The sequence below is a fragment of the Eubalaena glacialis genome, chromosome 4, assembly GCF_028564815.1.
Source record: "Eubalaena glacialis isolate mEubGla1 chromosome 4, mEubGla1.1.hap2.+ XY, whole genome shotgun sequence".
NCBI classification, from domain to species: Eukaryota; Metazoa; Chordata; class Mammalia; order Artiodactyla; family Balaenidae; genus Eubalaena; species Eubalaena glacialis.
The window spans coordinates 66361412-66387112 of record NC_083719.1 but is presented as its reverse complement, the minus strand read 5'-3'; the positions used below and the strand labels follow the sequence as shown (position 1 = coordinate 66387112).

General features: G+C 34.6%; 1 protein-coding gene across 3 annotated transcripts in view; it reads right to left on the bottom strand.

Annotated features, from left to right (window-relative positions):
• Positions 1-3222: 3222 nt before the first annotated feature.
• Positions 3223-25701, bottom strand: part of XRCC4 (X-ray repair cross complementing 4) — a 276249-nt gene continuing 253770 nt past the window's right edge. For all 3 annotated transcript variants that reach the window (XM_061187973.1, XM_061187976.1, XM_061187975.1), the window contains exon 8: positions 3223-3419. In XM_061187973.1, coding sequence (XP_061043956.1) covers positions 3308-3419 — 112 coding nt within the window. In that variant the 3' untranslated portion in view covers positions 3223-3307. The remainder of the gene's footprint in view (positions 3420-25701) is intronic.

The window sequence follows — 25701 nt, the reverse complement described above, 5'->3', positions numbered from 1 at the left end:
CGACCCACCCACTCCCCAGGGAGGGTGCCCACCCATACAATCTCCCTTTTTCTCTGAATCCCCTCACAGGAGCACAAGTCCTGACCCAATTGCTTTTCTTTCCATTTTTCCCAATTATGTGTATATCTATCTTACAGCCTTGGTTGTACAGGAGTCCTTATGCCAGCATAAGGACAATATGGCATAGTCCTTATGCCATCCTAGTATGTGTGAACTGGTTTCAATATAGTTTTTTTTTAAATTGGAATATGGTTGATTTAAAATGTGTGTTGGTTTCTGCTGTGCAACAAAATGAGTCAGTTATATGTATACATATATCCACTCTTTTTTAGATTCTGTTCCCATGTAGGTCATTACAGAGTATTTAGTAGAGTTCCCTGTGTTATGGGTAGATCTTTATTAGTTATCTATTTTATGTATTGGGGTTTCAATATAGTTTTGATTTGCATTTCTCTAATGAGTGATGAAGTTGTGCTTCTTTTCATGTGTTTCTTACAATTTTTATATCTTCTTTGTAAACGTATCTATTCAAATCCTTTGGTAATTTTCCCACTTTATCAAGGTATAATCAGCAAATAAAATTGTATATATGTTAAAAAAAAAAAGCCATGCTGCATTATAACTCAATTCTTGTGCCTTCCATTTCAGTGTCTTCCACAACAATCTATTTTAGAGTATAGACAATGGAAAAATGTGGGAAAAAAATCATGGCATGGAATGATAGAATCTGGACATCTTAACCAAATCTATAGATATCTGTCTATAGAGGACAAGAACTATAAAACCACAAGAGATAGAAAAGAGGAAACTATGATTATGGGCTTACTATGTTCTGTTCTAACCAGCTGAATTAATCTGACACATAGCAGTGGTTGAAAAGATCCACTGCCCTGAAAAAATACAATACAACTGACCCCTGAACAACATGGGGGATAGGGGTGCTGACCCTTCAGATAGTCGAAAATCTGAGTATAATTTATAGTCAGCCCTTCTTATCTGTGGCTCCTCCATATCTTCAGACCCTCCATATCTGCAATTCTGTATCTGAAGACTCAACCAACTGCAGATTGTGTAGTACAATATTATTTACTATTGAAAAAAATCTGCTTATAAGCGGACCTGCGTAGTGCAAACCTATGTTGTTCAAGGGTCAACTGTACCATGAACTTTATAGATTCTCTTGTTATGATTACTTAGGAGACACTTTCCATGTATCCCTTTGTCACCACTAGTGAGTTAACAGCCAAAATTCTGTTTTCTTCTTCTTCTCTTTCACAGCCAAAATTCTGTTTTCTTCTTCTTCTCTTTCATGTATATATGTGTATGTTATATATATGTATATATATTTAAAAATATATATATATACATATATATAACATACACATATATACATACATATATACATTGATGTATGCTAATTTTGGTTAGTCATTTGTGGTCTATTCAGATGTGGTAGCATTATCTTGAGATTCTGGTACTTTATGTACACAATCTCCTTGGAAAGATCCAAGGTAAATCTTGGATTATATTAATTCATTACTATAGTGAATTTCCTAGGTGACTAAGTAGAATTTTATAATTATATTTCACATATTTATATTTACATTTAATTAAAATTTTTCCTCTTAAATGGAAGCTAGCATAGAAATAAAAATGCAGTAAAATTTCTATTTAAAATATTTTGTTGTTCCATTGACTTAATAAAATCCTATTTCTGATATAAACAATAATGTATAATTTCCTTCTCATTCTCTCTCTGTAGTCAAGCCTATGTGTAAACATATATGTATATTTATTTATAATTAATCACAAAAGGTAGTTGAGCTTTCTGAACAACTATTTCTTTGTATCAAATCATCAAGCTAAATTTCAATCTTTTAATGAGTTTCTTTTCAAAGTGATCTAGTAACTTAAAGCAACTAGATGATTTGAGGGGCTACTACGTGATAGACATGCATTTATTCCTTCAACGAACACTTACTAAGTCTCTATGAATCCAGCCCTGTCCTAGGTACTGGCAGGTAGAGAGATAAACCAGATGGCCATGCCTCTGCTATGATGGGGTTTACTTTCTATAGGGAGACAGAGAGACGGGGGTGGGGGGGAGGGGAGGCGGGAGAAAGAGAGAGAGAGAGAGAGAGAGAAGGGAAGGGAAGGGAAGAAAGGGAAGTATTTTAAGTTTGGAGATATTAGCATATAGATGGTATTTAAAACCACAGATAACCTAGGGAGACAATGTAAGTAATGAAAAGAAAAGGCTAAAGATTAAGCCCAGGACACTGAAACTTTTAACTGTTGGACAAGGAGAAGGACTCAGCCAAGAAGTCTAAAAAATTAGTGGCCAGAATGAAAGAGAAATACAAACAGCATATGTTATTGCAAAAGTCAAGTGAAGAAAATGTTTCTTAAGGAGAAGTGATTGGCTCTGTCAAATGTTTTGCTGAGAGGCTTAGTAAGATGAGGACTGGGAATGGACCAACTAGCAACATGGTGGTCATCGTTAACTTGAGTGGCATGGAGGGAATGGATGTTCAGCTGGATAGAAGTGAATGAGAGGTCACGAAGTAGAAACGATGAATATTTAAAAAAAAAATCTGTGCCAGATGTAAATGGGGATAGATAAGTGGATTCGACAAGGTCCTTGTCTTCAAAGAGGGCCCTTGTACCTATAAGATAAATCTTTTATCAACAATCTCTGAAAAACACGCTTTGATATAAAACAGGGTTACATTTATATTAATATGTACTCTATAAAGACCTGTTACTATATTGCAGGAAAAAGTTAAACTAAATAACATATTTTATTAAGAACACAAAATCTTCAGTTGAAAGTTTCATCATCAGATTTTCAGGTTGTTTGTGTACAAACTAAAAATAGATTTTGCACATCATTCCACAAATTAAAATGTTCAAACATCAGTGTTCAGAATATGACTATTCAAAAAAGAATTTGTAGACATTTTCTTTGTCCTATTTTCAAAATCTTCTGAGACAGAATAGATAGCTACTACATAAAATATGTGTGAACTGAATAAGGTAAATGTGACCTTTGCAACAAAAAGTTCTGAGATTTTATCTAATTATAGGCATGCTGAATGAATAGTTTAGAATAATGCACTACTGTCATCAAATCATATCTTCATATACATGTGTAATCCATTTTGCATAATGGATTCAGCTCAGTGTGTATGTAATTACATTGTAAAGCACACTAAGAGCTGCTGCTGAGTTGAAATTTTTCTTTTGCCGTTTAAGGAAATGAATAGAAAACACAGTCTTGTGAACATCAAAGTACTTTTTGAGACAATTAAATCTCATCAAAGAGGTCTCCTGGACTACTGTTTCTTAGAGTTTCTAAAGACATGTTTTCAGCTGGGCTGTGATCCTTTTTCAGCATCTCAGGTAGTGGAGGATCAAGCCTAGAGTAAAAAGAAAAATCAAGATAATTTTATTTTGAAAAACTACACACAGAGTAAAAGACAATTAAGAGATACATAAGTGAAATAAAAGTTAAACCCTGTTTCCAAATTGCTGCATTAAGATAAAGAGAGATGAAAGGCATTTAATTTCTTTAACTGCTTTGGAATTAATCTGCCTCTATTCTGAGCTAACGAAAATTCAAGGGCCTACAACAATATTCACAATTAAGGTTAAGAAATAAAATATCCTCTATGCTGTACTTTTATGCCAAGATACTGAAGATTTCTCAAGCCATTTCTTTAATAATTCCATCACAATTTACACTTTCCTTCGGCTCCCTTAAATTCTAACTATTAACATGTATTTGAATCTCAACAGCAGGAAGTTCTAATCACATAAATTTCTTTTAGTGGTCATTTGATTGTAAGTGTGTATATAATGACTTCACATTTTTAGCAGTTGTTGATGAAATGCTGTTGGTCCACATTCATTTACTGAATCTACATATCTTCATTTAGTAAGTAAATTTATTCAGTTTCAGTACTATAGTTACTACATCAATGGACTAATCTCTATATTTATGCAAATGTTCTCTGAGTCCTAGGATAAAAGGCATGATCACTAATGGATAATTGGTCTTTCAAAAATGGTGAGCTGGAGGGTAACAGAGCTCAATCAGAAGAAGACCTTAGGAATGTATATTTATACTCTTGTATAAACCTTGTCTGAATCAACCCAGTAATACTCAGTACAATACCCATATTTCCAACTACAAAGGCAGAAGCATCATAGCACTTTGGTACAGCTAAAAAAGAATAGGACTTGAGGGACCTCCCTGGTGGCTCAGTGGTTAAGAAACCGCCTGCCAATGCAGGGGACACGGGTTTGATCCCTGGTCTGGGAAGATCCCACATGCCGCGGAACGACTAAGCCCATGTGCCACAACTACTGAGCCTGTGCTCTAGAGCCCGTGAGCCACAACTACTGAGCCCGCATGCCACAACTGCTGAAGCCCATGCGCCTAGAGCCCATGCTTCGCAACGAGAAGCCCGTGCACCACAATGAAGAGTAGCCCCTGCTCGACGCAACTAGAGAAAGCCTGCGCGCAGGGAAGAAGACCCAACACAGCCACACACACACACAAAAAAAGAATAGGACTTGAAGTCAGGACACACAGGGTTTAAATCCAGGTCTATTTCTTATTAGCCATGTGACTTTAGGCAAGTCATTTAACCTAACTGGACTTCTGTCCTCTCACCTCAGAGGTGGTCTAAAGATTAAATGAGATGTTATAAATGAAAACGTTTGTAAATTCCCACAAAACATTTGGAAACTATTATTATTAGCTCCTAATATTGCATAAATTACAAAAGAGCTCCTGCTAATAGTTTCTTTAATTTAAAAGACTAACCAACTAAAGATCCCCAAATGTTATGTTTAGATTATGAGTACTTCCAAAAGCCTGTACCGATACTTAGTTGCACAGATTATTAAAAATGAATCCACCACAGGGTCCTCCTTGGCCTCATGACTGCATACAATTAACCATGGTTGGCTGCTACTAGGCCTGGGACATGTTCTGTCTTATCCTGAGCAAGCCAAGTTCAGATAACATAACCCTCACAGGAATGCGGAGGTGCTAGGCATTAATGCATTGTCAAGATGACAAGTACTACCCTCTGGGAGTTTCAATGTTAAAATTAACAATAAATACTGACATAATTACTGTAACATGTAATTAAATATCTAAAAATATATTCCATAGAAGAAGAAAATGATACAGTACAGAAGTATAATTATTACATGTATAAGTTTTCAATGTCAACTCAAAACACATTATACATCTTAGAATTACTTTTTCTCCTCCTAGCAAAAGAGAGAATTGAATTATTTCAATTAAAAAGCCAGATATGGAAAAACCTCTGTAATTTCATTCGTCATCTAGACACTGAACAACCAGTACACAAAGAGTGATCAATTCAGTTAAAAAAAAAATCAGCATAAGACAAAAGGACCACTCTGAAGTGACAAGTCTGAAGGAAATAGATCCCTGGTTCTCCATTTAAGATTCCCATCTCTTTCTAAAGTCATGAGGAGCCTAAGATATAGATTTTGACGCTTTTGTTCTTAGTGTCTAGTACATAATAGGTGCTCAATGAAAGCTGTTCCATGAATGGAGATCATTGTTCTACAGCTTTCATATCTATGGCAAGTCAACAGAGTAAATTTAGAACTCTCCCCACAACCAAAAAAATAGTTTAATCATTTTTATAAGTAATAAATGTTTATTGTAAGACTTTATAAAACTCCTGAAAAAATGAAGAAAATTAAAATGTCCATCATCCTACTTTGCATAATTTGTATTTTCATGTCTTTTTTTTTTTTTTTTACAAATATGAGATTATATATATAATTTTGCAGCTTGATGTCTTTACTCTAAAATATATTAGAAATGTCTTTGCATGTTGAAAAATATATTTAGATCTATACTCATCATTAATTTTAATTTGTTTGTACTAAGAATCCATTGATGACTGTTTGGGTTGGTTCCATTTCTTAATGCTCTTATAAACAACACAATGATCAATAACCTTATACCTATATCTTAGCATATTATCATATTATTTTTTCACGAGCATGCTTATTCCAAGCGTTCACTCTTAGAGGTGAAATTTGAAAGCAAATAACTCAGAAAACCTGTACCTGAAGTCTTAACAGAAAGTGAGCTAAACAAGCAATTTGAAACTTGGGAGTTCCTCTCTTTCTAATTAAGTTACAACCACTAGTTATGGCCCACTTTAAATTCTAAATCTTCCATGAAGACTTTTTTTCTTTTTCCTTTTTTTTTTACTTTCCACATTGAAGCTGATTTTCATTTTCTCTGATCATTTAAAGTACCGAATGTCTGCACCCAATATTTCAATACTAGTTTTTCCTTTAATCAATATTTAAGTATGTACTATGATCAGCTCATTGTGTTAGGGAAATATAACAAATTTGATAAAGGTAACACATAATTTCTGCCCTCAGGAATCTTTCAGTTAAACTTTTTACTTTCTCTAATTTTTTTCAAATATGTTTTTTCACCCTAAACATTTTATAAGTAGCTTTAAGGCAACGACTGTGTAATATAATTTATTCACAGTGATATATATCCCTTTAGGAATTTCTATAAACATTAAATCAGTATATAGGATTCAAGTAGACTTTTAGATAGTTTTTATGGACAACATGGTTCAAAAGGAAGAATCCTGAATCCAAGGTTAGGTGATCTTTATCTATGCTTCACCACATTAAGATTTTGGTCAGGTGGCAGCACCTTTCTGGATCTCAGTGTCTTAATTTAAGCTGTAGAAAGTTAGGGTTACTATAAATGATCTTGGAAGTTCTTTCAGTCCCTAAATTCTGAGACAGTTATGCTCAAATAGATTACTTTGCAAAATACAGGCTCTCAATAAATACCTGTGGAATAAATGAAAAAAGGTGAATTAAAAGGAAGGGTTAATGACAGAATAAGAAATCGTCTTTGTAGAGTTAAAGGCTAAAGTATAAGGACTTTTCAAATAAAGTGAATAAATGAAACTTCTCCAGATGATGACAGCCTTATTAAAAAATGGCTTATGGTCTCAATAATTTGCAGAGAGTTTTATGTTTTATTACTTGATTTCACACTGCATTAAAACACACACACACACACACTCTATAACTTGAATCAAAATTGCATTACCACCATCTAATTAACAGTAAATAGTGTAGATCAGAAGTTAGATTTGTCAAAAGAAATATCTCATCCTGGGAAAGTTTCTCTAAAATGTTAGAATGAATGATTGACTTCTAACTTTCTGAGAGTTAAATTACCGACATCTTTTAAAATGATTATTTCCAGTTATTGGCTCATTTTGTAAAGACATTTTCTCAGCCACGTTTAATATTGGTATTACCATGGCTGGAGTATCAATCTTTTCTTATTTAAATGAGAATCATTAGTATTGTTTGGAGTGAATTACTTGCATTTTATAACATATTCTGAAAATAATATTTCTGAAAAATGTCAAGGTGCCAGTTTGAGCAGACTGAGAGGTCCAGGAAAAGGTGTAATGATTGATGGCACTGTGACACTTGAAAAATCATTCTCCTTTGACTATGACACAAACAATGGTTCTAAAGTCAAAAACCAAAAGTCAATTTGTATGTGGCTTAACTATATCTCTACCTACACATACAATTCAATTCCAGGTGAATTAAACACTTAAATGAGAAAAGGCAAAATTTTAAAGCATTTAGAAGAAAACAGAGGAGAATTTCTTTAGGATCTTAGGATAGAAAGTTTTTTTTTAGGCGGAAAGTGAAACCATAAAGGTAAAGATAGATAAATTCAATTACATTAGAAGCATTAGAAGTAAGTGCTCCTATTCATCAATAGACATCTTAAAGACAATGAAAAGACAAGTCACAAACTGAGAGGAAATACTGCAACATATGCTACTAACAAAGGATTATCTGAAGAATTCCTACAAACAATTTTTAAAAACCCAACATTATTAAAAAATATATGCCAAAGACTTCAGGAACTTCCAAGAAGAGGGAACAGTGAGGGCAAATAAGCATATGATAATTAGCTCAACTTCATTAGAAACCAAGGAAGTGCAAATGAAAACCAGTATGAAGTATTTTATACCAGATTAGCAAAAACGAAAATGTCCAACAATAGCAAAGATCACAGAGAACATGAAATGACAAGATGAATTACTACTGGCTGGAGTGTAAACATTTGAAACTACTTTAGATAACAGTTTGGCAATAACTGTCCACGTACATGAAGATTTATGTACTTATAACTAGGAATTCCACTTCTAGTTACATACTCCGGGAAATATTTGCATATGTGTGTCAGGAGATATGTGCACAAATGTTCACAGGTGCATTATTTATAATAGTGAAAAACTGAAAACTACCCAAATGTCTCTCCACAGGATGGGCAAGTAAATTACAGAATTTTCACACAATGGACTACGATGCAGCTACACACACGCACGAATCTCAAACATGATGTTGAGCAAAAAAGCAAGGCACAAAATAATACACAATATGATTCTATTTACTTAAAGTCAAAAACATGCAAAACTATATAATATTACTCTTTGAACACTGATTGTGTGTGTGTGTGTGTGTGTGTATCTGTGTATGTACATAATAGTTCTGGATCTTATTTGCTCTTCCAAGACAATGCTCTCAGATTTCTGAGTCTTGTAACTTTGGCAATTGTGAAGATGGCTTTACAGAAGGGGCAGGTTGAGTACTATGCATAAAGGGTTCCATTTCAGATATAATGGGTGAGTCTGAAGCGACCGCAGGATATCTAAATGGAGATAGATGTTGAGTAGGTAAATGCTTGTATAGATGTAGAGCTCAGGAGAGATGACTGGACTACATGTACAGAGATAGCAGTCACTGCCATTACCACTGGCCACTAAAGACAAATGAGTTGAAGAGATCTTCAAATGAGTTGAAGAAACTCCCAGAGAGAGTCTACCAGAGAAAAAACGTTTAATATAGAATCCTGGGAAATGTTAAAATTACAGGGGCAGATGGCAAGAGAGAGAAATAAATAAAAGGAGACTGAAATAGAATGATTCAAGAGATATGGGGAGAACCAGGGAAGAGAGTTGTTGTGGAAGCCAAGAACCAAGTTTATTTTGTGTGCCCACAGCTTGTGCTACTCCCATTTGCCACCCAAATGCTGGCTTTCTATACAACTTTGACTGCTGAATCTGTAAACACATGTTAGGTAAATTATTTTCACCCACTATGAATTACCTGGAGTTGAGAAGAATAAGCTGGAAGGATGCTGCTATGCTTGTGATTCGTTACAGACAAGAAGAACAGGGAATGTTTTCTTTTGGGAGGAAGAAAGTCTTAAACCCTTGGACTGCAGCCGTCATAGCAAAATCTAGCAAAATGGTCAATGGTCAACTCCTGCCTGGCCACCAAAGCAGAGCATTCTTAAGTAGCTCTTTATCTCACATTATGATAAAATATATTTTTTATATATATATGTATATAGATAGATAGACAGAGTGGGAGAGAGAGACAGAGAGACAAAGAAAGAGAGAGACAGAAAGAGAGAGAGAAAGAGAGCTTTGTTTTACTAGCAACTTCCCTGGCATCTACCCACCTCACCTCTGACTCTCCCCTGGGATTGGGGTAGAGGTCAGATGTGTGGCAAGAGATGAAGATGAGAGATGAGGTAAGGGCAATGTATTAGGAGAGAAACAGACCCGAACATTGGTTGAGACATACATTATTTGGTAATAATAAAAGCCAAATATCTAATGGTTTGTTTTTTAGGATGTAACAAATCAAACCTTCATCAAAATGACCACAAAAACAGCCAAGTCAAAGTATTATGTACTTGTTACTATTAAATAACTAAACAGCTATGGAACTGGCCTTAACAGAGTTCTCATTATGGAACAAACTCAATTAGAGAAACATCTTTTAAATGGAAAAGTTATAAATAATGGGCTTAAAGATTTGACATTACCAACATTACCACTGTATTTTCAAATTAAATTTTGGTATTTAAAAAAATATTTGAACTTTGAATAAATGGGAAAATAGCTACACATTTCTAGTTGACCATATAAAAACCCAAAGCATCTCCTAAATAAATTAACAGACTGAAGTCATCAGGATTCATTAAAACAAGTGTTGAACATTGTCTGGAATTCAATAGGCATAGACAGCATTTCACTAGTCTGAGAAAATGAAAAGAAGTTGAAACTTTCTTTCTGGCAACCAAAATGGCAAATAAAAGAAATTGCGTTAGTTTTCAACTAAATTCCTAAATTTTTTTTTTCTAATGAATATTCTTTTGCTGTTTAACTTTATCAAGAACAAGAATAAAATAGAAATAGGCTTTTGAAATAAGTAATTTTGAATAAAACATAGAATAGAGAATTATGAAGAGTAAATACACAATGTTAAAATGCACTTACGTGCTTTATAGATATTGGGAAAGAATAATTATAAAATTTCCCTGTAAAATATTCATATTATGGGTTTGAAAATAAGATTCTCTAGTTCTATCCAAGTTAACATTTAAAGTCACAAACATTAGGATCAATATGTCCATAATCCACAAGGATGCCAGAATTTATGTAGGAATTTCATAATAATAAATTGGAAGAGTCTGTCATTCTTACTCTACTTTATTTAGATAAATAACATTACTGTGGTAATTCATTAGATCAGCAATATCAAAGTCCATACATGCTTTAAAAAATCAATACCTGAAAAACCCTATGTTAAACTTCCTGTATCCCTTGCAAGTTTTGAAATGGTATAGGTGACATTTGCTACTGGTGATCTGTGCCTATAAAAGCAGAAAACTGTCATCTTAATAAAAAATGATTTTCCACAACTTTACTTTTAAGACAGGCCATTGCTCTTTGCTACTTGGTGTGCTACAAATGAAGTCTCCCTCACTAGATTAGAAGCTTCTCAAATAGAATGACTCTGCTTTATACGACCTGGCTCATAAACGTTCCAATGATTGCATGTATTAATTAATGAACAAATGATTGAATGAATGAAGTAGACAGTATTAACAAGAAGTCTCAATAAAGTTAAGCAACCTGCCCAAAGCCACACAGCCAGTAAACATGAACGTGAGCAGGCAGGCAAGTCAACAATGAAGCCAGGGTATTAACCTAGGTTTCCCTCACTCCGAAATCCATACCCTTCTTACTATACCAGTATATGGGAGTCACTAATTCTTATTTCTACTGAAGAGGAAGGCAACTTGGTGCTGGGCAGTGTGTCTGAAAAAGTAATTCCATGAGACACTCTAAAATATAAAATCTGCAGTCTAAAATGTTTGGAAAGTATTTATTTTTCTCCATTAAGTCCTCTAAGTGTTTCATGTGCATATTATACATTTAAAGCTATTAAAGTCGTTCCATAAACTTGTTAAATTATTAAGTAAAACAAAAGCAAGGTGCAGGAGAGTGTGTGTAGAAAATTAGAGTGTGTATATATATACACACACACACAAATATATGTACAAATTTATATGTGTGTGTGTATGTGTGCATTTCTATGTATATAGAATATCAGAATATCTCTGGAAGGATTCACAAGAAACCAGCAATGGCAGACTCTGGAGAGAGGAGCTTGGGCTGAAGGCCAGAGATAATTTTTGCTGGATAGTCTCTTAAACTGTTGAGATTAAAAAAACAATTTATACACAGATTATATCTTTTTAAAGTGCTTTAAGAAAAAAATAGCTTGTTTATCCTCAGTTTTACAAATGAATTTGGCAGTCAAAGCCTCTTTTCTCACTATCTCTCAATTACTAATATCCCAAGAAACGAGTGTTTCTAGAACAGCCTGCATTGCTTGCTTTCCTGAGAATATAATACCTACTAGCCTGAACCCAAAAATGTAGTGGTCCAATGAAGGAAAATAAAAACACAGAAAAAAAAAAAAAAAAAAAAGACTACTTCAGGCTACCAAGAGAAGTGGAAAAAACATGGGCAGAAAATAATACCCAGTGATGGAGGTTAGTGACTTCTAATGAACCAGGGACCAGGAGTGATAGTTTCACCACAATGTGGAACCAGCTGTTGGTTTCCTGCTGCTGCTGTAACAAATTACCGTAACATAGCAGCTTAAAACAACACAAATTCATTATCTTACAGTTCTGGAGGTCGGCAATCTGACCCACGTCTCACTGGGCTAAAATGCAGATGTTGGCAGAGCTGTGCTCCTCTCTGGAAGCTCTAGCGGAGAAACTTCCAGAGGCTCCTCCCCTCCTCCATCTTCAAAGCCAGCAATGGCAGGTGGACACCTTCTCACACCACATCACTCTGAGCCGGCTTCCTTAGTCACATCTTTCTCTGACTCTCCTTCTGCCTCTCTCTTCCTCTGTGATACAATGCACCCACCCGGATAATCTAGGATAATTTAGCTACTTTTATGGTCAGCTAATTAGCAACTTTAATCCATCTGCAACCTTAATTTCCTTTTGCCATGTGCTCTAACATAGTCTCAGGTTCCAGGAATTAAGACTTTGACATCCTTTTTTTGGTGGCAGGGGGTGGGGAACGCATTATTCTGCCTACCGCTCCATCCTTAACTTGGTTAGGGCTCAACTGTTACTCTAATCTATCAGTTTAAATGTTTCAGGATCACTTAATAGAGAAACAGGCTTTGAGTAAGAGCAGGACCCACAAGGCCCAGAGCTAAAAGAAACCTTCAAGCTGGCTGGAGAAGGCATCTGCAAGGTCTGTGCAATATGACCTGAAACTCAAAAGAATCCACACTGGGGCTTCTTATCTAGAGATGAACTGAACCAGAATCATTGAGATAGGCTGTCAACTACATCATCCATCACCTACCATGTCTACTATTTACTGAGTGCTTACCAAGGGTCAGAGACTGTGCAAGATGCTTGGGATATAAAGTGAACAAACAAACGGTCCAAGGCAGAGGTAACCCTGAGCGGCTGAGCTCCCCTGAACATACACTAACTACAGCCCTTGTCTAGGGGATAATACAGAGACTGTTTCACTATGACAGCTCTAACGAGTGAGACTGTTAAAGAACCACAGACAATGCCACCTTCATGGGTGTGTGACTGTGCTGTCAGTCACACAAGGCCACAAGCTTAGAGGGGCCTCATCCCTGCTTTAGTGTTCTCTTGTCACTGTCTTGAAATTCTTAATAATTTTGAACAAAAGGGCTCTGCATTTTCATTTTACACTGGTCCTGCAAATTATTGTAGTCTGTCCAGACCACGCACTTTCAGGGACCTTCATACACCAGACCCAAACTGAACCTAAACAATTGCTCACACTTATTCTGGACCAATAAACAATGGGACTTTTTTTTTAACTAATTATGTACTGATGTATGGACTCATTCTGTCCTATTCAGAATGGAGTTTTGATCCTTAATTAGCCTAGCCACCAGTAAACCTCCTTTTTAACACTTGAAAAGCACTTGCTTTTTCTCTTCAGGGAAATACTTGGTGAATTTTTTCACTGGTAATTTTTTTTTTTTTTTTTTGACCTGTAAGTAAATAAGAATGAATGTAGTTTCCTGGCAAATAAATACTCCTCTTTGTTAGGCTTCTCCTTCTCCTTCCTTGCCTTCTCTCTCTCTCTCTCTCATTTAAAGCTCCACTGTCTTTTGTTTTACAGTAAGAGAATTCAGTTTCTATTTTAATTAACAGATTTTTCCATTATTTTAGTCCTTGCTAGTGGACTTGATTCTTAGTGTTCTCAAAATTACCCACTCTAATTAATTCCTTGGCTCACAAAGCAGCAAACCTCTCATCAGTGCCATCCTGTGCTGTGGCCTCCCTATCTCTTTCCCTTTTGATTTGTTGAGCATCAGTCTGCCCCAAATCCTTCCTGAATATTTTCCTGGCTTTTCATGGAATGGGTGACCAAGGATCATGTGGCAGCCAGACATTTTAAAGAAGACAGACTACTCTGTAACACCACCAACATCATATAACTTTTAGATAAAATGAGTATCATATAACTGATACATAAAATGAACAAACAAAAAACATCTCTTCACAAAGTATACTAACTCAATGTGGTATTATTGGCAAATGTAAAGACAGCGTCTGCTCAAATTCTGGGAGATGTTCTGTCTTAAAGAAACATGCCAGAAAGGAGTCAGAGCACTGCAAGAAGGCAGATGGAAACAATCTACAAAATTCTGTGGATTTTGATTTTGAATGAAAAAGATTAAATTTTTCAGTTGACTTTAAAAATATAACCAAAGTGTAAAGTAAAACCAAGTTGTATAGAATGTTTTTAAAACAAATCACTATACCTCACAACTGGCGGCAAGTCACTGTGAGATAAGGCAGTATAAGCCATGGAGGATTCAGTCTATATGCTCAGAATGACTGGAGAAAGACCTATCTAACCTTTTTGCCCTGGAAAAGTTTATTACATGTATGGTATTATGATTTCAATAAAAGTTCAAATGTCACTGCTAAACTGCAATCCAATCCACACAAAAAGCTGTTGACTGCAGTTGTGTGTTATGTTTAGATAACTATCTTTACTAAGTGCACTATATATCTTTCTCATTGTGATATCTTTATGATTACATAAACTACCATTTTTTTCAAGATTTTTTACTGAACTAATGTTTATTTTGAGGAAGTAGAGTAAGTGCCACATATGGTTCCATTAGTGTCTTAACTGGTACAATTTGGTCTCATTCCTTTAAATGTCCCATTGCAATCTATGTCTTAAAAAATGTAAAAAATAGTATTATTTAGTCATAATTCTCCAAAATTCATAGTGGAGGAAGCTTTTACATGGCACTGAACTATCATTAACAAATGTAATGAGATCAGTGTTTTGTAAAGGCATTGGTTTGATTTGCCAAAATGCAGGACTGGCTGTAGCACTTAATTATTAAGGCTGGAACAGACACATTCAGTAAATAACTGATCAGCAATTTAAATAACCACTGTTACCTAACTGATCTTATTTTGCTACTATAAGAAAGCTATATATCTCAGCTTTGATCATCTGCCATCTGAACTGTACAATTATTGACATTTCTCCTTGCCTTTTATTGTTTTCTCCTTCAGCCCATCTTCCAACTGCTGCAAATGCTTTCTACAACACAAGTCTGATTATTACTTTGTACTCCTACAAGGCTGTAGTTGAAACTCCCTTGGCATAGCAAAAAAAAAAAAAAAAAAAAAATCACAAAATTTCTAGCTTCATGTCTGCCTTTCTGGTTCTAGCTATCCAGTGCTCTTCCACACCAAACTTCTTGTCATCCACCAAAAGCATCATTCTGTCTTCATTGCCATACTTTTCCATATAGTTCCCTCAGCTTGAGGACTCTTTCTCCTGCCTTCTTTACTTAGCAGGCTCCTACTCATCATTAAAAGCCAAGTTCAGATGTCACTGCTTCTGGGAAACCCTCCTAGGCAGAGGAATTAATTATCTCCTATTCTCCCATAGTACATCTTAAATCAAGCAGCTCTTTGTTCCTGCACCTATTGCTGTGTAACAAACCACCCTAAACTTAGTGGCACAAAACAATGACAATTTTATTATGTTCATACTTTCCATGAATCTCACAGGGCACAGTGAGGATGGTTTGTCATTGCGCCATGGTGTCAGGGCCTTAACTGGGGATACCAGAAAAACTGGGGCTGACATGATGGCTGGGAGCTGGAATCCTCTGAAAAGCTCATTCACTCATATCTGGTGCTTGGCTGGGAGCCTTGAAAGAGTAGGACTGGCTCCTGGAGACTCTTCAGTGGCTTGGCTTCCTTACAGCCTGGCAGCCTAGGATAGTCAGACTTTTTACATGAAAGCTTAGGGCTGTAAGCGTGAGGTGCCTTTGTTGACTTAGCCTCTGGAAATCACAGAGCATCACTTCTCCTGCATTCTACTGTTTACAAAAGAGTCAAAAGCCCACCTAGATACAAGAAACCACTTCTCAAAGGAAGGAATATCAACCTCAGACTTTAATTCTGCACATCTTTGTCACTTACATTGTAAGCAATCAGAGAACAAGGACTACGATTTAGAATTACTGTTTCTTTCAGAATCTGGCACAATTCCTAGAATAATGAACTATGTGCATTGAAACTGACTAAGAAGTGTCTTATTGAGGGTGTTTGCCTTTTTTCTCTAAGAGCTGAGTATGAAAAAGCTATAGCTAGTTTCATATACAATTTACACAGAATAAAAACCATTCCAGATCAGAAGGGCAACTATATAGATTTTTAGAAATGCAATCACATAAAATTTATACTTCAGCAAGGAAATTTTAGTTTCTGACAACTTTTGCTGGCCACTAGTTAGCTCACTTTCCATTATGAAGTAACTTAAATTATTTACTTTTCCAAGTAGTTTTGGATGTTTATAAATTTATAAGCTTACAAGTTCACACAATACCATTAGTTTAGTTATACTCCACTTCACTGGAATGGGTGGGAAGGGAGACCTATGGTTAAATGAATGGTGTTTCAATCCTCATGGCTAAAAGCCTCACTAGCAAATGCCGGTCAACTTCTAAATAAACACGCACTCAGAACCCAACTACTAGAAGGATCTAGTTAGTTGGATTTTCTATTAACTTAAGTTTCATTAAGTTATTATTATTATTACTTAAGCTTTAGGAGTGTTAGTTAATTTAAACCTCTTCTATCTGGTTATTGAGAAACAACAACAATAAGAAGCAATCACACTTTCATTACTAATGCAAGTAAAAGTCAGAAGTGAAATAAAATCTTCATCTCCATACATCCTTTATTCTGAGAAGAAATGTGACCCCTGTTAGCAACACGGAGTTACCACCAACAATCTCACCTTCAACGACCAATGAAGAAGAAGAATCAAATTTCAAAAATCAGAAACCATAAACAGAAATTAAATGTTAAACCAAGAAATTCTAACACTTGTTTGGAATTAGGAAAGCTGTCACCCATAAATTCACATGCAGCCCCAAAAGACAACCATGAAAATTGAACAGGCTATAAACATGCATGGAAAATATTCAGCTAGATTCTACAGTCTGATCATAATTTCCCTTAAAATATATATAACCTCCAAAGTCCCCTCAAAATGTTACTGGGCCTCTGTGGATGGGTAATCAGAGAAAATCTTAAATCTTAATTCATTTAAATTGCTGTCTACAGTGCATTCTTTTACTGCTTTCTGTAAAAATAGGCCCGCTTATCATACTGCAAAAGAAGAAAGATATTTGACATTTCCTAATCTATCACTGGACACTTTTCTATAACTAAGAAATTTGGAAGTGACTAGAAGGACCACTTAAAAATTCCATTTTTAAGAGTGTTAAGTTTCCAGAAGGCAGGAACCATGCTTATCTTTGTATAGTTTAACTGCATATACAACTTAGGAAAGACTTGAGATTTACAACTTAGGAAAGACTTGTTCTTAATAGAGTTTGTTTTTAAACAAACTCAGGATAGATTTTTTAGAAATGTTATAAATAATAGATTTTCTCAGATCATTCCACTAAGACTATTTAGCCTATGATATAGACAAACTATTAGAAAGTATTAATGATGAGAACTAGTGGTCAACATAATTATAAGAATCTGTTTTTCATAACATTCCTTACTTCAAGCACTATTTTCTCAGTATAAGGCACTGTGCCAGCTTCTGAGATGAACAAATAAAACATAATCCCAGACTTTGAAAATCTCACAGTCCAGTTGAACAAAAATGTATTTGAATAATTAAATATAACATGTGTGATGAAGTATGTACAAAGTATTGATTTATAAGATTAAAAAAATATTTTACTTTCCAAATCTAGATGTCAGGAACACATCTGTGCTTATGGAAGGCTTATTTGTATTTGCAGTTGTACACATAAAAATTAACATGTTACACATTTTGATGTTTACTACATGGTAATTTCCCATAACTCTTGAAGAGATACTTGATTATTAATGATTAAAAGTAATTTTTATTCACAATAGCGATGACTGTTTTCTTTCCTTAAGCAACTTTTCTCATAAAGAACATGGAATTGATTGCTGTATCAGAACACTAAATATTTAAGGGAAACATTTATTTATACTCATGAGAATTTTATTAAAATAATGATAGACACTATCCAGACAAACCCAATCCAGATATCCAACATTCAGGTGGGATGGGGTTAAAAGGCTATTTCCACATCTGAATTTCCCTTGTAGGTCCAAAATTCTAGTATTGTATTTTCAGGATAGAAGAGAATAGTGCAACTTTTAGGTTTCATCCAAAGTTATGAATCTAAATTTTCTGTATTACCATCTCTCCTTAACTTATTTTGGGTGTTGACTCATAATAAAAAAATATTCCTTAGCATGAAATTGTTACTTCTCAAACATTTGGTAAAAAGAAATAATGAAGTTTCCTAATCATTTTTTAAGAAGACTTACATTTCAAATATACAAATTCTAAAATCCTGTAACAATCCTAGTAGATGCAAGCAACAAAAAAATTATTTATTTGGGGGTATATAAAATAATATATATGCATATTACAAAGACTTCAAAAATTTCATCAAAATAGAATAAAATAAAGATTATCCTCTGTCTATTCACCTGTTGATATTTTAGTGTATATCTTTTTTGAATTTATATACATGATATAATATATACAGTCTTTTTAAAATAACTATACTATGAAAAGTATTTTATTATATTTTTCTTAAAAATTAATTGAGGAATACCTCTCTGTCAACAATTATGGGTCTACATAATCATTTTTAATGGCCTCATAGTATTCCATCACACTGAGCTACCTTAAAATTATAACTAATCTTGATCCATAGACAAATACTAGAAATAATTTAAATGCTTGTTGTAAATTACATTTCAATGAACATCCTTAAATATACTCTTTCTAAGTAATGTTAAGACAACAGGTCTATTTAATTCTAATTGAAAATGGTTGACTATAAGACTATAGTTCCTGAAATTTCTTACTCTTAGGAATGCTAAGGGGAAAAGTACAGCCCACAATGAAGAAAGCAGCATATATGTATTTTAACTACCTGGAAATTAAATTATTTTTAGATGAAAGTTCTATGTTAAGAACAACCACAGTAACAATACATATAAACCTGGAAAAAAATAGTGATTAAAACCTGGGAAAGTGGGACTTCCCTGGTGGCGCAGTGGCTAAGAATCCGCCTGCTGATGCAGGGGACATGGGTTCGAGCCCTGGTCTGGGAAGATCCCACATGCCACGGAGCAATTAAGCCCGTGCGCCACAACTACTGAGCCTGCACTCTAGAGCCCATGAGCCACAAATACTGAAGCCCATGCTACTGAAGCCCATGCTCCTAGAGTCTGTGCTCCACAACAAGAGAAGCCACCACAATGAGAAGCCCTCACACTGCAATGAAGAGTAGCCCCCGCTCATCGCAACTAGAGAAAGCCCGCGCATGGCAATGAAGACACAATGCAGCCAAAAATAAATAAATAAATAAATTTATTAAAAAATTAACAAAAAACCTGGGAAAGTGAAGTGAGTACTCATTAAAATACTTGTATATTACCAACATAAAAAATAGTTAGAAATTCTTTATGTTTCTCATTGAAGACCACCCTCACTTTGCTTCTAAGTCAAAAGGTTTTGCTATTGGACTTCAGAGGTGGACCTCATAAATATTATATACTGACTGCTATTTTTATTTATTTTTCTTGGGGAAATTAGATTAGGTCATATGACCTATTACAGAAGATAAGTGTTTTGTGTCTGCTAGTTGACGTGTGGGCCAAACTCTCTTTCTTACACATGAAATAAATGGTTATTATCAATTTGGAGATAAGACAAAGAGTTTTTTCACAGAATTCAGGGAGAGTCAGAGCAGACAATGTTTCTGAGCCTCGTGTGCAGAGGATAAGTAAAAGGACAAAAAACAAAAACAAAAACAAAAAACAAAGGTGACAACTCATTGAAAAGTTTTTTATTCATTGAGATATTGATATTTTAATTCAAGTATACATAATCATGCTCTGATGTCACTCTGCCACATATGTAACTGAAGAGAATAATTTAAGAGGGAAAAAGATAACTTTTTTAGAAGAGAAACTTGACCTTTCTTGGTACAAATAAGAATCCCACCTGGAAGTTTTAGATCTTCCAACACAGTCTGAAGCTGCCCTCCCTGTCTTGTTTTTTTTCAAATTCAATATTCAAAATTCTGTTGAAAGTCTATTCAAAGTTGCTAATCTATCACTGAGAACAACAGCTAACACTTGTTAAATGTTCTCCTTATGCCAGGTACTGTGTTAAACTCCTGATTCATGTAATTGTCACGATAATCTTATGTCTTGTATGGTCTCTATTTTCCAGATGAGAAACCAAAAGCTTAGATATTTGAGCAACTCACCCAAGTTCTCACAATTCACAAATTGCCAATGCAAGACTTGAACCCAAGCCTGCTGGCCTCCTCCATGCTTTTAACCAGTGCCTCTTTCCCTTTTTCCCTTTGCCTCAGATGTCTTTTCCTTCATTATTACATGCCCACATTCTACTTAATCTTGAAGGCTCAGCTAAAATTCTACACCTTCATGAAACTTGCCCTGAACTCTGCCTCTTTGAAATCTCATATCACGCATCACTACAGAATTATTCTAACATAAAGTAAACTAATTCTGCTCAAAACAATATAGCTTTATGTGTTACCTGGTTAATTATAATGTGTGAAATTGAAAGCAGGGCCATTTACAGCAAATATTTCTTAAAGTGCAAAAAGGTGTTTACAGTCAGATTATAAGCTCTATTTTTCCTTAAAGTCATTAACATCACCATCTTAATGGACAAATACTTAATAAACATTTGAGAGTGAATTATGCTTTACTGGACATTTTCTGCATAATAGTCAATTGACATGGTCACTGCCCTCTTTGAGCTTAAAATCTAAAACAGATGTCATGGTATAAACAAACATAGAAAGAGATAAAGGTGCTCACATACATCTGTTCAACAATTGAAATACACTGCATGAAATATTTATATTATGTTCTAGTCACAGTGCAAGTGGGGTGTGTGTGTGTGTGTGTGTGTGTGTGTGTAGAAGGCTGAAGTGTTCATATTCAGGGTTGAGGTAAGGATTTTTCAAACGCAGGTTTTGTCTGTATAAGAAAGAAGGCAATGGCTCACATCTGGGAGACTGGGACTTTATTAGAAGAATACAGATGTCAATCACCACAGAATAACCACTGTACACATGTGAACCAGATGCTTCCATGTAAAATAACCCAGGGTGTTTCACAGATGAATCACTGAAAACGTAATTACACATTGGTCCTAGTTTATTGGTAACAGGTTCACTTATGTGGAAGCCATATGGTACTATCCATCCTGAAGTAGTGGAAAATACAAAAATGGGTACTTTGAGATGTTAAAATATAAACTCTTCTTCTGCTGCTTTGCTATATTATCCTTGTGGTGAGGTAAGTGATGATTATATGTGTTCAGTCAAATATCTTTGGGACAGATGTCTATTGCTGCATTTTATTAGTAAAGATTGTGCCAATAAAGTTTACATTATATCCTCTCCTTTTCAAAGGATTTTACTTCAACAGAAAATAAAATGTTTAGTGGCCATACAACTCCTATAGATCTAATTAATGACTGTTAGGGTAAGTATTCATTTACAATACCTCAGAATGTGAGCTCAGTATTAAACTACTACAAATGTTTTATTTTGCATATAGTTTAAATATTGATTCAATATATATGGATTCATTGCAGATAAACAAAACCCATGTAAAAGCTGTCAGGAATCATCTATGTTTTACAACATGGATTCTCTGAGCTCCAAGGGTCACTAGTCTGTGCTTCATAAAGCTGTCTACCTATTTACATAATCGATTGCTTGTTTTCTTCATGTGTCAGAGCACCATCTGACAAGTAGAGATGGACCTCTTTAGTTAACAGCAAAGCCGTTTAAGAGTTTAATTTTCTTTTTCAAGGAGACACTTTAAAACAAAGAAAATCAGCATGCCAAAGTCTACTTCTATGGAACACTTTGGTTAGGAAACTATATACGAGGTGGGCACACAGCATCAAAGGCATCTAGAATATTGTATCCAACCATCCCTGCTGTAGTTTAAGGCTGAGGTAGAAACAGTTGTAAGTATTCTCAAATAACCTGGGCCCTTGGGACATAATACTGAGCTGTATTTTAATGCTTTAGCCCCAGGGTTTTCTTTTATTGTTTGACTACATAGTCAAAAATGTTCTGGCAGATTGATTTGCTGTGTCTTCCCCTTTCTCTCCAGCATCAAAAGGGAAAACTCAAACCTGTTACCTTAAATTACTCAGTGTTTTCAATAACTTAAAAATAGTTTTATGTAATATTTGATACATACTATATAAATACATATAAAAATCATCATAATAAATCAAACTAATGCATTGCTACAGCTTAATTTAAGAATACAAAATTACTAATATTGTTACATCCAACATGCTCCTTCCCCAACCTTCTCCCCTGGCCTCCCCACAGAGTTATAACTGTATCCTATATTGTGTGTTAATCATTCCTTTGCCATAAAAGGAGAGTTTTATTACACATGTAGAGATTCCTAAATAATGTATAAATCCTACTTTATTTTTGAGCTTTATAAAAATGGAATCACACTATGGCTAGCCTTCTGTGACTTGCTTCTTTCACTCAACATTAAGTAACTATGATTCCTCCATCTCATTCATTTTCACTGTTGTATAATATTATATTGTGTGATTTTATATACATATGTATACATATTATAGTTGTGTATGTACATACATTATCTATCTTTCTATCTATCTATCCATCTATCTAATACAAACAACACTGCTATGAACATTCGTATATGAAATTTTTAGAGCACATAACACTAGAATTTCTCTTTGGTAATATGCCTAGAATCTAAATTTCTAGGTCATACTGTATGTGAATGTTTTAACCTTTTTGCAGAACAAATTGTTTTTCAAAGTGTTTGATCTAATTTCCCTTCCTATTAGCAGTGTTTAAGAGTTCCTGTTGATCAATTCCTCTCCAACACTTGATACCGTCAGAACTTTAAATTTTTGCCAAAACGATGTTAAATGGTATCTCCCTGCAGCATGTTAAAAGAATTTTATTTTTGAGGTTGAAAGAAAAAGTTGAAGGGACAGTATTATTTGAAAATAAGTTGCCAATGTGTTGCCTCTGCTACCTCACTACTTTAGTGAGTATTTGGTGAGCACAAATGTCCTTGTAAACATTTTCCTACTTAACCACAACATAACCGTCAAAATCAGCAAATCAGCACTGACACATGACTGCCATCTAATCCTGTCTCCATTCAGGTTCCAATAGTCCCAACAATAGTCCATCCTTTCTAACAAAAGGATCCAGTTCAAAATCACACATTACTTTAGTAATCACATTTCTTTAGACTCCTTTCTCAGTTCCTCAGTCATTTCTTGAGGTAATTTTGACAATTATTGGCCAGTTATATTGTAGAATGTACTCAATTTGAGTTTGCCTGATTTTTTTTCTCGTGGTTTGATTCAAGTTATGGACCTTTGGCAGGACAATGACAGAAGTGCTGCTGTGCTCTTCTTATCGCATCTGCTCAGGTGGTGTATGATTTCAATTGGTACCATTACTGATGCTGTTCACTTTGATCACAAGGTAGTGTCTGCCACGCTTCTCTACTATAAAGTTTCTTGTTCCCCCTTTGTCATTAATGTGTTTTGTGAAGAAATAATGAAGCTGACCATTTTTTCATGTTTGAAAGCTATTTGTGCATATCTTCTCTGAAATGCTTGCTTAAGTCTTTGGCCCATTTTTCTATTGCTGCCTGCCTTTTACTTTGCTGATTTAGGAGGAGAACACACATTCTTTTTCAATTATATAGGTTACAAATATTTTATCTCAGTATGTAGTTTGTCATTTTCCTTATGATATCTTTTGAACAGAAGCTCTTTATTTTAATGTGGTGAAATTAATATAGCTTTTCTTCTACGGGTTACACTCTTTCAGTCTTATTTAAGAAACTCTTCCTCCAGACCTTAAAAATATTCTCCTGTGTTTTCTTCCAAAATTTTAAACTGTTGCCCTTTATATTCACATTTTTAATCCATTGGAAATTTATTTTCATGGAGGTGTGACGAGGGAATTAAATTTCATTATTTTTCAAAGAGAAAACCAACTGTCCTAGTAAACAGTTGATCTTTTCCCTAGTGAACTATATTACTACTTAGTTGCATACAAAATCTGCATATAAGCATGGGTGTACTGTTAGACTTGTGTTTAGTTTACCCAACTGTCTATGTCAGTGTCAATATCATACTTTACTACTTACTCTTCTTCTGTTACAAGTCATGATATTTGGTATAGAAAGTTCCCCCATTTTATTCTTCTTCAGCACTACTTTTGGCTATTCTTAGCCTTTTGTTCTTCTATGTAAATTTCAGAAACAACTTGCCAAAATTTTGTTGGGATATTAATTATAAATGTAGTGAATCTACAGGCAATTTTGAGAGAACTGAAATTTTTATGATACTGAATCTTCCTATCTTTCAAAGTTTAAAATTTGCTCCACCTTTTAATAATTTAATCCTTGTATGTTTTGAATTACATTTTCTAATTATTTGATGCTAGTGTATAAAATTCAATTGATTTTTGTATTTTTATCATATATTGAACCACTTTCATAAATCTCATTAATTCAAGGTATTTATCTGTAGATTGCTTTTAGATTTTCTACGTAGTCAGTCATAGGAACTATGAGTATTGAAAACTGTCTTTCTTTCCAAGATTTATACATTTTATTTCTTTTTGTGCTCTACATGCATTGGCTAGGATCTCCAATATAGTATTTAATTGAAGTAGTGATCGTGGGAATCTTGATCTGAAAAAATGCTTCTATTTCTCATGAGTTTTTGTTAGGTACATAAGGAAATTCCTATAAATCCTAATTTTCAAGGAAATGTTATGTTTGGGTGGTGAATTTCATTAAATTTCTATGCACCAATTGAGTTGATCATATGTTTTTTCTCCTTTTATCTATTAATGTGATATATTATAATTATTCCTTCTGGAAATAAACCCAACTTTTTCATCATATATTTTTTATGCTTAAAATATGCATTGTTAGATTTAGTTTTCTAATACCAGTCAGGATTTTCCTATATTCAGGAATAATATGGGTCTGTAATTTTCTGTGTCGAGCTGTTACTTTTTGTTTTTGGTTCCAGAACTGAGGTTATGTTAGCTTTATAGAATGAGTTGGGAGTGTTCTCCCATTCACTTTGCCAGAAAAGTTTGATAATATTAAAATGACTCGTTCCTTGCAAAATCTGAGGACCTTCCTCCAGAGAGGATTTGTGTTTATTTCTAATGAGAGCAAAGGGTACTACCCCTGGGTGCTCAGGCCCTAATGTAGTCTTTCAGAGGCTGCATTCAATCATCATGTTTATCTCAGGGCAGCACAATTTTTCAGTTTGTTTACCGCTTGTAGCAAGGTGCCTGCTTTGGCTTCAGCTTGCTGTTTTGGTCTTGAAGATTCTTATAATTTTAATCTCATTTTTGTGTGCACTAGAAAAAATATGTATATTCATAATTCCGCATTTTACATTTTAGTGGATCTCTCAGAATGTCTAGTTTGCCATAATATCAGAGAAAGATCCAGTGATTTCAATTTGACAATAAGTAATGTCTTGTCATGGAAGAGGTACCTAGTTTTGAGTCAGATAAAGCTGGACTAAAATCTTGGAT